The 15,083-nt window shown below is 39.5% G+C and overlaps 2 protein-coding genes across 2 annotated transcripts in view; both read left to right on the top strand.

Annotated features, from left to right (window-relative positions):
- Positions 1–3,058, top strand: part of LOC121306455 (zinc finger protein 664-like) — a 28,327-nt gene extending 25,269 nt beyond the window's left edge. Inside the window, exon 4 of the mRNA XM_041238176.1 lies at positions 1,874–3,058. Within this exon, the coding sequence (XP_041094110.1) occupies positions 1,874–2,736 (863 nt within the window). The 3' untranslated portion in view covers positions 2,737–3,058. The remainder of the gene's footprint in view (positions 1–1,873) is intronic.
- The window catches only part of LOC121306486 (lysine-specific demethylase 6B-like), a 665,627-nt gene that overhangs the window by 70,738 nt on the left and 579,806 nt on the right, over positions 1–15,083 (top strand). The gene's annotated exons all lie outside the window — the stretch shown is intronic.

The following is a 15,083-nucleotide window of genomic DNA, read 5'->3' as shown; positions in this document are numbered from 1 at the left end:
CACTTGTTCTTGCAAGCACACGTGTGATCAAGTGTAAGTTACGTCTTTTAATAGTGAAACAGCCATATGTATCGGAACAAAAGCAAAACTCAGTCACATGATCACAGTAAAGATTAGAATATTTAAAATGCGAGATGATGCATGTTATTAGTATAGCTTTTTTTGTAGTCAGTAAGTAACCTATATTATTTTAACTACAAATACAATACAACTCATATGCAGAAACTACTACTATGCAGTAGGCTACATTGGGGAAAATTTTTTTTTAGAAATCCTAATATTTGTGCTGCTTTATCGTAGGTCATTTTAACCCTTTGCAGTCCATTTATTCAGCGCTTGTCAGGCGCGTCAGGTCCAATTTATTTTCACACACACTGTTTATTTTACACGCGTTGTTTAATTTTTTTTTCAGAATAAAATAGGTTTAAAACGCATTGCATGGCAAAACGAAATCAGTACTGCATTTCCAGCCAAGCCCCACCCTTTGTTTGCTGTATTTATCACATACCTCTTTATAAACGTCCATACTTATAAATTCTCTCCTGATCACTCGTTTTATCACCAAGCTCCTCAACAATGTGAGTTCAGTCATTATTACTTAACATCTCAAAAAGCTCTGCAGATGTCTGTGATATTCTCTGAGCGCTGGATGCAGAAGCAGCTCTCTCCTTTGTTTATGTCCGTGTTATCTCTGTAGTGCATGCGGCTATGAGATACGCCCTTTTTTTTCCAAGCTTCATTTGGCTCCTATTGGTCTCACTCGGCCATTGAAAGGTTTTCTTTGCTTTTTCCAGAGAAAAAACGAGTAGAGACCTGTGCTTTTACGTCTTTTTGATGGTGTGGGACAGGGTCCGACATCGGACTAGAAAGAGAATATTGTATGTCGGACCTGGTCCCACATAGGGCCGCAAAGGCTTAGTGTTTTGACAGGTAAAAACGGGTTTCTCAGTCAGACAGAAATGAGAACACTATGGCAGAAATCTAGTTTCCCCTCCATGGAATGGTGTCTGTGCGTTTCTAGGGAGTACATCATCCTATGACACAGACTCTGCATCTACTACTGACAACCATAGATATAGAATATTATATATGCTGACAACTACTTTCAAAATGCGCAAGCATGTGCATGACTTGTCCTGCCTCGCCTGCAGGGGGTTTCGACGATCTCCGTGACAGAGATATTAAGAAAGCAGAACCAGGGGGGCAGGGACTTCTAAAGTTAAAAAAGAAGCCATCAGTTGCAGGTTATTGTACATTTGCTTACTTTTTAAAGCAACAAATGTCCCCTTGTTTAAAGCAGTTTGCATGTTGTTTTTGTTCACTAACCTATTTATGGATGTGTATGCTTTTTCTGTAGATGTTGATTTAAACACTTCCGCCTCTGTGTTTTGGGGAGGGGTAATGTCTTCATACGGGGTGGTTGATATGACATCACTGGGCACGCACTGCAGTTCAGGGATATGTGCACGCATACGGGGCCAAAGCCAGCCTAGGTCTGTGCTCAAGTGTAAACAGGGGCTCAAATGATAAGTCTTTGAATCTGATCGAACCTAAGCCAGTTCAGGACCAAGTGTAAGTGTAAACACACCAGTAGATACAGATTGTAATAATTCATTTCATTTTCTGTTTTCAGGCCTGCCTTATCTTTGTGAAAGCCAAGGAACAAAGATGGAGTCTGTTTACATGAAACAGAAGGAGGTTTTGGAATTGGGTCCTTTCCACATTAAAGAGACTGAACTGGAGCCTGTCCACATTAAAGAGACTGAACTGGAGCCTGTCCACACTAAAGAGGAAGAGACTGAACTGGAGCCTGTCCACATTAAAGAGGAAGAGACTGAACTGGAGCCTGTCCACATTAAAGAAGAGACTGAACTGGAGCCTGTCCACATTAAAGAAGAGACTGAACTGGAGCCTGTCCACATTAAAGAGGAGTCTATTGACGTGTGTAAGGATTCAAAAAACGTATCCCAAACAAAGTTATTACATAAATGTACTGAATGTGGGAAAAGCTTCAGTCAGTTAGGAAACCTAAAAACACACCAGCGACTTCATACTGGAGAGAAGCTGCATCACTGTACTGTATGTGGGGAGAGTTTCAGTCAGTTAGGAACCCTAAAAAGACACCAGCTAATTCACACTGGAGAGAAGCCACATCACTGCAGTGAATGTGGGGAGAGCTTCAGTCGGTTAGGAAGTCTAAAAAGGCACCAGCGAATTCACACTGGAGAGAAGCCGCATCTCTGTTCTGAATGTGGGAAGCGTTTCAGTCATATAGAAAGCCTAAAAATACACCAGCGAATGCACACTGGAGAGAAGCCGTATCTCTGTTCTGTATGTGGGGAGAGTTTCAATGTGTCAGCAAACCTAAACATACATCAGCGAATTCACACTGGAGAGAAGCCGTATCATTGTTCTGAATGTGGGAAGAGTTTCAGTCAGCTAGGAAGCCTAAAAATACACCAGCGAATGCACACTGGAGAAAAACCTTATCTCTGTTCTGTATGTGGGGAGTGTTTCAGTGTGTCAGCAAACCTAAATATACACCAGCGAATTCACACTGGAGAGAAGCCATATCACTGTAAGAAATGTGGGAAGAGTTTCAGTCAGCTAGGTAGCCTAAAAATGCACCAGCGAAAGCACACTGGAGAGAAGCTGTATCGCTGTAATGAATGTAGGGAGAGCTTCAGTCAGTTAGGAAGCCTAAAAACACACCAGCGAACTCACACTGGAGAATAGCCATATCACTGTGCTGAATGTAGGGAGAGCTTTGGTCAGTCAGGAAGCTTAAAAACACATCAACAGGTTCACACTGGAGAGAAGCCGTATCACTGGTTAAAGACATTTGCTCCCACCAGTCACCGTGCTCTATACCAATCAAAACTGAGTGTGATGCTCCAGTGAATTTTCTTCAAAGAAACCTGATTGTGTGCCAACTTAAGTGGATGTAATTATGATTTAGTTTACGTGTGAGTGAGTGTATACCAAAGCAGCTGTCAAATGTGTGTTTGTATTTTAATCCTCAAATGGATTTGATAAATGGATGTTGATTTTTTTAAGTGTGAAAAATAGTAAACTGTGTAATCATTGTTTAATAAAAACAATGTTCTCTTGATTTGTACTCTTACGTTCATTATTAACACATACATATTGGTATTATCTTTTAAGCAGTTATATCTTAAGAACAAGACAAGGTAACTGTTGTTGTTTGTCGTGGAACTTTTCAGGTCCTCAACTAAAAGAGCCAACTGCACCAGGTATTCATATAAAGCTTTATTTGTGCAAATGATAACAGCTCAACACGTCAGTGTTAGGAAGCCCGAGCAGTGTTCTCTCATGTAGAGTTAGCTTACAGTTATTATACCTTTACAGAGAGAGGGTGGTTTCCCTTTCAACCAATAAGCTAGAGCCAACTCTGTGTATCAAAGAAAGGGGGACAGGTATTTACAAGGTAGTACAATAAAGGTTAGGTTGGAGCCATGTTCCTTTTGTCACACCACCCACAGTTTGGTTTTCAGCTACACGTACCTGCAGTTTAATACATTTACTTTATTTCTATAAGCTTAATAGATCATAAACTCAAAATGCTTTAAAGCATATAACTCAGTGAATAATTGTAGTACAGAGTAGCAACAAACAGGTACAGGAATGGTTCTATGCAATTATTCCCCTACATGTTGCTGTCGTTATTATAATTAACATGTGTAATGATAGATTTTTTTCTATACATGTTATGAGTTATTCAAAAAAATAGTTTTGTTCATTCCAAATAAGTATATTTTCTAAACAGCGAGAAAATGTGCACATTTATTCTAAATCAGTGAATTCAGGGATTATTTGACCCTTGATTATTTGATTTATTTGGCAGATAATTCCTTTTGTTGCCAACAGACTATGCTTAGACAAGGATGAATTTTGAACCCTGTGTATGGGCTCTTATAAGAACATAAAGTTTACAAACAAGAGGAGGCCATTCGGCCCATCTTGCTCGTTTGGTTGTTCGTAGCTTATTGATCCCAGAATCTCATCAAGCAGCTTCTTGAAGGATCCCAGGGTGTCGGCTTCAACAACATTCCTGGGGAGTTGATTCCAGACCCTCACAATTCTCTGTAAAAAAAAAAAAAAAAGTGTCTCCTATTTTCTGTTCTGAATGCCCCTTTGTCTAATCTCCATTTGTGACCCCTGGTCCTTGTTTCTTTTTTCAGGTCGAAAAAGTCCCTTGGGTCGACATTGTCAATACCTTTTAGAATTGTGAATGCTTGAATTAGGTCGCCGCGTAGTCATCTTTGCTCAAGACTGAAGAGATTAAATTATTTTAGCCTGTCTGCATATGACCTGCCTTTTAAACACAGAATAATTCTGGTTGCTCTTTTTTGCATTCTTTCTAGAGCAGCAATATCCTTTTTTGTAGCGAGGTGACCAGAACTGAACACAATATTCTATATGAGGTCTTACTAATGCATTGTACAGTTTTAACATGACTTCCCTTGATCTAAATTCAACACTTCACAATATATCAGAGCATCTTTTTTGCCTTTTTTATAGCTTCCCCACATTGTCTAGATGAAGACATTTGAGTCAACAAAAACTCCTAGGTCTTTGTGACAGTCTGGCGAGAGGATAGATGCCCAGAGACAGACTGCAGTTCAAAAATAATAATTTTATTATCAAATGAACACAAAATAAAAGGACACAAGGGCCAAAACAAAGGTATTTAAATACACAAAGTAAAACATATAAAATAAAGGTTTCCATGCTGGGTGACGCCTTCACTGGACCGGAAAATACAAAAAAAACCAGCAAGCACAACCATCAGCTTGCTTCCTCAGCTCCCTCCTCTCCCTAATGGGAAGCTGAGGCCTCCTTTTATGTGAGGTAGCTGGGTACTGATTGATTGTTAATTACTCCAATCAATCCCCAGCCACCTGAGCACAATAAACACAGGCAGGTAGGGGAATTTAATCCCATCCCTGCCACAGCCTTTTTCATAGATTTCTGCTTCAATTTCAGTATCTCATATGATAATTATAATGCACATTTTATTGCCTGTGTGCAGTGCCTTACACTTTTCTCTATTAAATGTAATTTGCCATATGTCTCCCCAGTTATGAATGTTGTCTAGATCATTTTGAATGACCTTTGCTGCTGCAAATGTATGTGCCACCCCGTCTAGTTATGTGTCATCTTCACATTTAACAAGTTTGCTTACTAAACTAGAATCTAAGTCATTAATGTAGATTAGGAAAAGCAGAGGATCTAATGCTGATCCCTGTGATACTCCACTGGTTACCTCGCTCCATTTTGAGGTTTCCCCTCTAATCAGTACTTTCTGTCTCCTACATGTTAACCACAGTCTAATCCATGTGCATGCATTACCTTGATTCCTGGACTGCGTTCAGTTTGAGAATTCATCTGTTATGCAGGACTTTGTCAAAAGCTTTCTGGAAATCTAAATAAACCATGCTTATGCTTTGCAATTATCCATTATCAATGTTGCATCCTCAAAAAAATCAAGCAGGTTAGTTAGACACAATCTCCCTTTCCTAAAACCATGTTGACTGTCTCCCAGGATACTGTTACCATAGAGGTAATTTTCCATTTTGGATCTTATTATTGTTTCCATAAGTTTGCATATAATGGGAGTCAGGCTTATTGGTCTAGTTACCTGTGGTACTATTGGGAGGATCTCATCCGGCCCAGGGGATTTGTTTATTTTAAGATCTCCTAGTCCCTTTCACACTTCTGCCTTGGTTATGCTAAAGTTATTTAAAACAGGATAGGAACAGGTTGACATGTGGGGCATGCTGTCCATATCCTCATTTGTAAAAACTTTTGAAAAGTAATCATTTAATATATTCGCTATTTTTTTTCTCTTCGTCTGTAATTTTGCCATTTGTATCTCTTAGACATTTATAACCTCCTCTTTGAATGTTCTCTTGCTGTTAGAATATTGAAAAAACTTTTTGGAATCGGTTTTAGCCCCTTTAGCAGTGTTCATTTCTATCTCTTCTTCCTTTCAAACTTCCTTTTTGACTTGTGTTTGCAGTTCCAAGTACTCTTTCTGTGTACTTTGTTTTTGGTCCCTTTTAAACGCTGTACAGTGCCTCTTTGATTAATATTTTATAAATTGATCTATCAAACCATTTTGGCAATTTTGTTTTAGATTTGTCTGCTTTTGGGATGTAACTGTTTTTTGCGTCTCTAGTACTACATTAAAAAAAAAAACAACCATCCTTTTCTGTGGGTGTTTTCTCTATTTTACTCCAATCTACTTCTGTTAGTCTCTGTTTCATACCTTCATAGTTTGCTTTTCTAAAACTGTAAACCTTAGCTTTAGTCATTACTTTTGGGGTTTTAAAAAACACTTCAAATGAGACCAGGTTGTGGTCTGAGTTTGCCAGTGGTTCTCTGACCTCTGTTTTAGTTATTCTGTTTCGTTATTTGAAAAGACTAAATCAAGACATGCCTCCCCTCTAGTCGGTGCCTTGACAAATTGTGTTAGGAAGCAGTCATTTGTCATTTCCACCATTTCAATTTCATCCTTCGTGCTACCCATCGGGTTTTCCCATTTTATATGGGGAAGTTGAAATCCCCCATTAGTATGGCTTCTCCTTTGCTGCACACATTTCTAATGTGATTGTGTAACATTATTTTGCTCGCTGCCTGAATTTGGTGGTCAATATCATATAGGTAGGTTCAGTGTATGGTGGAGAGATAAACTTCAGTCTGAATCCAGAAGTTTTCCCTTTTATCTAACATGTCAGGATTGTTCATATCTTCTATTGGAGGAATCTGTGCAGCAGGTTGATCCAGCTTGGTAGTAATTATGGCAGACACATGAACTGAAAGGAGTGTACAGCAGTCTAAGGCACTGGATTAAGGCTCCAGTCTCTGGAGGTGTGGGTTCAAATACCTGCTGTGTTTATTTTTAGTTTTGTAAACACATATAATTCTATATTTGAAAAAAAATACCATATTCCTTCGAATTTAAGATGCAGCCCAAACTTAACACTCAATTTGAGGAAAAAATAAAACATTAAATAAATATGCATTTACAAAGATACAACTTCAATTACGCTGTTTTGTCGTACAAAACTGTGTTGTAGATTAACCACAGAACCTGTTTGTTGTGCTGCGCTCTGTATAATTCTTAAGATGGCATCTCTGTCGTACATATAAAACCACTCACAGCATCACACATCCTCGAAACAGCAAGCATGACCCAACATTCCACGACATCAGGCATCTGAAGTTAGACCAAGGCTTCAATACAGATTTTTCAAATACAGTCAGAAGAATGGGTAGCCTCAATTTGCACTGGGTAATTCATTATTTTATCAGAGTTTTTCCTCTATATCTGCGACTGGTTAGAGCCTGTCACCTCGGCATAATACCCCACAGCAGCGCTCCTGGGAAAGTGCTCTGAGGGACAGGAGTTAAGTGCTCGCGCTGTCTGGTAGTTTTTAAGTTACAAAATCGGCCAAAAAATATTTTTACGTATAAGTCAGGTTGTTTTGCGTTAAAATATCTCAAAAACGGCTGCATGTTTAAACAAGTTGATGTAGCAACTAATTAAATGTTAGCCTGAGGGTGAAAGTCACTGGGCAGCTTAATTAATTAACGTCTATGATCATTAACCTCTTATATAAACCCCAATCTCAAGACCTGTTCCCTGCGCAAAATTTTAAACTCTTAATTTTAAGCATGAACCAACTCCAATTCAGATCAGGAAATCTCCCTGCCAGATTCTCCTTAACAATGTCTCATTCATGTCTCCGATGGAAACTCAGTACCGTCTAATTCTAATGGAGCTTTTCCCAGCAACCAGACCCACTGCCCCGCCATTACGGAGATCAGAACGCTCCGCCAGCAGGCTCAGCCTCCGGAGCAGCTATTTTATATGGATTGACCACTCGCTTAACTTTTAAAACCCTGCATGACAACAATATCAACATCACGACTGGAAGTAATAGTATGGCATTGTTCAATATTTATTGTGGCAAAGTGCCCCGCCCCTGTGCTATTTATTTGTGTTTTATGTGGTATGTAATGTGTTAATGTTGGTGTATAGTCATTGGTACACAGGATATAAATGGGTCTGTGTAACACGGGTGTCTTAAAATGTATATTTGTATTTAGACACGAGGATTGCACAGCACTTCACGTGCAAGTAACATGTAGTAATATGTGAGCACGGGGAATTGCACTTTATTAATTCACGTGCAGTTGTACTGCGACTCCAATTGAATGATTGATTAGCAATCGAGTCTCGGTACAGCTTCATAAAAGCATGTTTTCACTCACTCGGGGTTGTGTGTTCGGTGCGTGGAGAGGAGAGAATTAAAAACAAAGTGAAGGAAAAGCAAATAATTGATTTCAGTCACCGTTTGTCTGCTCGTCCACTGTTAGTGTCTGTTTCGTTTAGTGTTTATTCGTTTTGTTTGTCTGTTTATTTTGGCCTCAAGTGTCGTGTGCTGTTTTTTTGTTACAACCTTTTTATTTTCTTCATTTATTAAATGCTGAGCGCAAGCAAGCGCTCAGCTTCACCAAAACTCCACGTCTCTGTGTCCTGAGTGTTATAATTCTGGGTCTGACATCACCACTCAGCCTGCCACTTTTATATCTGCTACACCATGCTTCCTGCTTTTCAAACACACTTCCACAAACTTGCTCGCCCAGAGCTTCTGGACATGTGACTGCACTGCACTCTTCTCAAGTCATGGTCACTCGTCTCCTCCCAGCCAAACAAATCCCACCTTTCAGCTTCATAAACAACATTATCGAGGACATAAAGTCCCTCATACACCCCTTTGCCATCTCAAGTGCTTCAATTAATACATGGCTCAACGATATGGACAAACAGGCGCTTCCAGCCCTGCAGCAGCAATCTCTATCAAGCCCAGTATTCGCCACTCCAGTCATGGCCGCCGTTTCGGTTCAGCACTTCCGGTCCGTAGGGCTGATGTTCCCACTTACAACCTGGCATCAGCTCCGTCAATGGTCCACAGTATACACCTGTAGTTAGAAATCAAGTCCATCCATCGCATATGGCTTTTACTTTCGATACATTAACAGCTAAATTCTCATAGCTATATTCAAGCCTATTTTAATTTATTTTTCGGAAAGAGAACATTTTCAAGTACAGTTCCAATTTTACTGTTTGCAAGTACTAAAAGAAACGGCTGAGTTGTTGTTTTGTCAAGTTTATTTTGGAATCAGGCTCTACACTGCTATTCGTACTGGATTTTCCCATCCTGTACACTTCCAGTTTCACTGCTACTGAACTAAAGATATTCTCATAATGTATCGCAATAACTTACACTTGGATTGGCAACCTCGGATCATGGGACCACAGGACCTGATATTCTTACTGGGCCATTTCAATTACACAATTTGCATCATCTCCCAAGGTAGCACCTTCACATCTCCTCGCTCCTTTTCTACAGCATCAAGCCAGAAAGCTCAGAAAAGCATATCCACGCAATCCATGAAGAACATCAAAATGTGTGCATTGTTAATTCTGAATCAGAAGAGGCTTTCAATATTCTACTAAATCCCAGCCCCCCGTGACTCGTCCCTTTTCCCAGACACCTCATTTCTAGGATTCAGGGGTTTCATGAATCTTCAGATTCCGCAAACTCATCACAGCAGCAGCTCCAGTCCCATTGCAGGCGTTCCATCCACAAGGTTGTCTTGAACCACAAGCTGTAACTGCTATCAGTCTTCTGTGCTCAAAACTGTATTCTTCCTATCCATTCAATCAAGACTGGATCCTTGCTTTCATAGCACACGGAAGAGGCTCTCCATCACGCTCTAGGCACAATTAAATCATACATTAGTGGGATCCAGGATCACTGTCATTTCATTGGCAGTTTTTCCCCTATCTTGCTGTCTATCCCACCTGTCTATCAAGCATAGCCTGACTACAAATTAGCATCAGTAATGAATCCAGTTCTTATTCAGCCTCTACCATTAGTCACCACATGCTCTTCAAACATTCAAAATAAATAATAGAAGATATCAGTTTCCACCAACTAGAAACATAGTTTAAACAATAACATTCAGGTATTTTACCAAATAAATAATCAATGTTAAAGATATCAATGTTCCACTCAAGTCATGAGACAGTAAGTTCCACACCGCCATCAAGGGCTGGATCATTATTTATTCTGCATTATGGAGCTCTGTTAGATGCGGGGGTATTGTGTTCTATGAGTGCTATAAAACATTCCCTGCTAAAGACACTACCATCTCAGCAGCAGATAACCATTTTGTCGATCGGTCTTCCCCTGATTCAATCTTCTTTAACTGCATTCAGTCGTCTTTAACCTGTGGACAATCACAGCCATCAAAACACAATCACAATACAGCATCAGAGCATTTAGGATAAACATTCCAATCACTAGGGCTATTAATCACAATAATCAAATATTCTACCCTGCATCACTTTCTAAAGTCAACTGTTTTATTCAGAAGAAAGTTTACAAACGAGAGGAGGCCATTTGGCCCATCTTGCTCGTTTGGTTGTTAGTAGCTTATTGATCCCAGAATCTCATCAAGCAGCTTCTTGAAGGATCCCAGGGTGTCAGCTTCAATAACATTACTGGGGAGTTGATTCCAGACCCTCACAATTCTCTGTGTAAAAAAAAGTGTCTCCTATTTTCTGTTCTGAATGCCCCTTTGTCTAAACTCCATTTGTGACCCCTGGTCCTTGTTTCTTTTTTCAGGCTGAAAAAGTCCCTTGGGTCGACACTGTCAATACCTTTTAGAATTTTGAATGCTTGAATTAGGTCGCCGCGTAGTCTTCTTTGTTCAAGACTTTCCTGCTTCTAAACTGCTCTGTACTTTTCCACGCCTGTACTTCTCCCACTCGCTGTTGCTTCCACTCGCTGTCGCTGGGAAGACTGCCTCGTTTAACTGCATTGTTCTGCTGTACTGTTGGCTCCTCCCCTCGCCCGTGTCTCATAACGGCGCTGAATTTGAATCAGCTGCTCCGAGTTTCAGCTTGTTTGTTATCAGAAAAACACACGCGGCTGTTTGACTTTGAGCTGCTGCTGTGTTTCCCCAATGTCCTCTGTTTTCTGATTAAGCAATTCAAGATGCAATTTCTCCTTTCTGCTTCTAAACTGCTCTGTACTTTTCCACGCCTGTACTTCTCCCACTCGCTGTCGCTGGGAAGACAGCCAATCCAATCATAACATCCAGATGGCAGTAGTTAAATACATTTTAGCTGGTCCTCTCTCACGCGAAAGTCATGTATTTTCAAATCAGGATCAATTTTACTTTAAAAGTTAATATTTCATTCAATGTGAGACTCAGAAACGGAAACCATGTCCTACTGTTATCAATGTTTCAGACATTGCACCCTCTTACCCTGCAATGGACAATACTGATCAATAGATAAATACACTCATAGACTGCTCCTGATCAATAGATAAATACACTCAGACTGCTCCTGATCAAATCAATAGACAATACACTCATAGACTGCTCATGATCAAATCAATACACAATAGACTCATAGACTGCTCCTGATCAAATCAATACACAATAAATAGACTCAGACTGCTCCTGATCAAATCAATAGACAATACACTCATAGACTGCTCCTGATCAAATCAATAGACAATACACTCATAGACTGCTCCTGATCAACAGATAAATACACTCAGACTGCTCCTGATCAAATCAGCAGATGTCACAGCAGCCTCGGATGTATTCTTCATCCTCGGTTATGCAGCGGCCTCAGATCTTTGCATTCTTCGTCTCTGCCTGAAGCCAACCCCATCTTCGGCGCCATCTAAACCGCCCTAACAATCAAAAGACCAATATCCACATTCAGCAAATCTCTGCTTTCTACACAGCTGGGCCACTGCACACTACTGATGGCAGTCCACCATTCACTAGCACAGATCACTGCTTCAGCAGATCTCTGCTTTCTACAGCTGAGACAATGCACACTAATGACAGCACTCCATTGTTTACTTCCTCAGAGCTCTGCACTGCTCAGCAGATCCCACCTTCTACTCTTATTCACTCCTCACTACAGCAGATCTCAGCTCCCTCTTCAGATCTGCTAACTCTTGCAGCAGGCAAAATTTCTTTAGTTTAGCATTTAAATCTACAACTGTCCTCCTCCAAAGCTTCCAATGCTCCAGCTTGCCTCCAGTACTCAAATCATGGCAGCCATTTCCACTTGACTTGTGTAGGTCATATAGATGTTGTCATTGCAAATATAGTGAAAATGTTGTGGATATTGTATATTTTAACAGAACGCTAAATTAAATTAACCTGTTAAACCCCCAGCCCCCCACAGGCAATTTCCACCTCGGGAGCTGTGGCCTTAAATAAATCACATTATCTTCCAAAGTACACACAGCACAGGCATGGTTCAGGGCTTGAATTCAAGGTGTCCCTTGGGCATCAGGACTATCCGATTTGATAAAAGTCTTACTCAGTACCACAATGAAGGGAGATATTCAGAAACAATACATAAAAAAAACGCTTTTCATTTGTTTATATTCTATAGCCATTTTTTCAAAGAGTCACATTATAAAGCTAGGCCCAAGGGTCCCCAAACCGCTCCAAAAATGAATATTGTGTAAATCTTTATGGCCAGTCATATACCAGTTTCTTGAACAAGTTCTAAAAGGGATGTTACCTTCTGGCACCTCACATGCTATACATTGCCACATGAATTAGATTTTGTAATCCTCTTTTTTACTTATTTGTCCAATATTTCATTCAAAAGGTGGCATTTTTGGAGAGCTTTGGGGTGCCCGAAATGTATCCATGATGAGTATGCATGACAAATATTCTCAGTTCATATGCCACAACTGTCAGGCACGTTGCTCTCACATAACTGTGTGTTTGTGCAGGAGAATGTTGCTACTGATTTTTTTGGAGCTCTGAATTTTCAGTACCTGACTGTATTTTTGTTACTCACTTCCTTGAAAGTATGTAAATGTCAAGAAGCAAAATAATTTGATTTTTTTTTCAAAATAAACTGTTTACTTCAAAGCAAATCAAATATTTTCCTTTTCAAACAATAAATAAAACTGAACAAAAACCTAATAACAACACAAACTGTACAGAATGAACAAATGAACTATTTACTTCCCTGAAGTGCTCGATGTAATAATAATAATAATAATAATAATAATAATAATACAATAGTGTAGATCCATTATACTTACAGTCCTGAAGAGGATCAAATCCATCTTCAAATGTTGCTTCACAGATGCTGATTCAGTGCTCTCCAATACAGAAAGCTGATCATTTTCAACATCACTTTCATTCCTATCCATCTCCTCCAAAACTTCTAAAAGACTGAAAATACTTTTTTGGGACGCTTTGGAACACTGCTTGACATTTTGTTCGATTTATAAATGTTACAGTTTGAAAAATAATCAGAAAATGGTAAGAAACCCTGATCCGCAGTGCGTAACGTTTTCTCCTTGCAATACAGGTGGTGTGTTTACATACACACATCAATTACACTTCAATGGATTAGGCTACAAACAAAGTCGAGGTATGATTGGACAGCTTGTGACCTCCCCTACAACGTGATCAGGAAGATTTCACCTGATTGGACCAGAGCAGCCAAACGCAGAGCTAGTCGATCAGAGTTGTTTTTGAACTGTGAGGTACTAGACACATTGCGAAGGGAATATCTCAGTGGTGAAATGGCGAATTCGGAAAATTCCTTTGCTGGCTGACGGTAGGAAAACAATGTTTTTAATATGAGTCAGCTTGTTTTGCTCTTTTACTTTTGTAATAATATTACAGATGATTTATTATATGTAATGTGTAACTGCAGTACCATGTTCCGCCCGCGGGACGGGAGGGCGTAAGAGGTTAACTTTAATCTAATTTGTCTAACTTTGCCTAACGATAATGATCGATCTAACACCTTGAATGCATCAGGCACTCCAGAAACAAAAGGCTCATCAAACCCATCTCTGTGATTGAATTACCCAGTCTAGTGAGATAAAGAGGGTTTAACACAAGCCTGAAAGAAAGAGAAAAATAACCACTTTAAATTAGCTTAAAGATTTAGAGATTTAAGACAAATTTCACATCATATTGACTTAATACCACTACGAGTACAAGATGCAAGCGTTTTGAAAAAACGAATTTAATTCTTCTTAAATTAAGAACATAAGAACATAAGAACATAAGAAAGTTTACAAACGAGAGGAGGCCATTTGGCCCATCTTGCTCGTTTGGTTGTTAGTAGCTTATTGATCCCAAAATCTCATCAAGCAGCTTCTTGAAGGATCCCAGGGTGTCAGCTTCAACAACATTACTGGGGAGTTGATTCCAGACCCTCACAATTCTCTGTGTAAAAAAGTGTCCTCCTATTTTCTGTTCTGAATGCCCCTTTTTCTAATCTCCATTTGTGACCCCTGGTCCTTGTTTCTTTTTTCAGGCTGAAAAAGTCCCTTGCGTCGACACTGTCAATACCTTTTAGAATTTTGAATGCTTGAATTAGGTCGCCACGTAGTCTTCTTTGTTCAAGACTGAACAGATTCAATTCTTTTAGCCTGTCTGCATATGACATGCCTTTTAAACCCTGAATAATTCTGGTCGCTCTTCTTTGCACTCTTTCTAGAGCAGCAATATCTTTTTTATAGCGAGGTGACCAGAACTGCACACAATATTCAAGATGAGGTCTTACAAGTGCATTGTACAGTTTTAACATTACTTCCCTTGATTTAAATTCAACACTTTTCACAATGTATCCGAGCATCTTGTTAGCCTTTTTTATAGCTTCCCCACATTGCCTAGATGAAGACATTTCTGAGTCAACAAAAACTCCTAGGTCTTTTTCATAGGTTCCTTCTCCAATTTCAATATCTCCCATATGATATTTATAATGTACATTTTTATTTCCTGCGTGCAGTACCTTACACTTTTCTCTATTAAATGTCATTTGCCATGTATCTGCCCAGTTCTGAATCTTGTCTAGATCATTTTGAATGACCTTTGCTGCTGCAACAGTGTTTGCCACTCCTCCTACTTTTGTGTCATCTGCAAATTTAACAAGTTTGCTTACTATACCAGAATCTAAATCATTAATGTAG

Source organism: Polyodon spathula, chromosome 48, assembly GCF_017654505.1.
Source record: "Polyodon spathula isolate WHYD16114869_AA chromosome 48, ASM1765450v1, whole genome shotgun sequence".
NCBI lineage: Eukaryota > Metazoa > Chordata > Actinopteri > Acipenseriformes > Polyodontidae > Polyodon > Polyodon spathula.
This window is presented reverse-complemented; position numbering and strand designations above follow the sequence as displayed.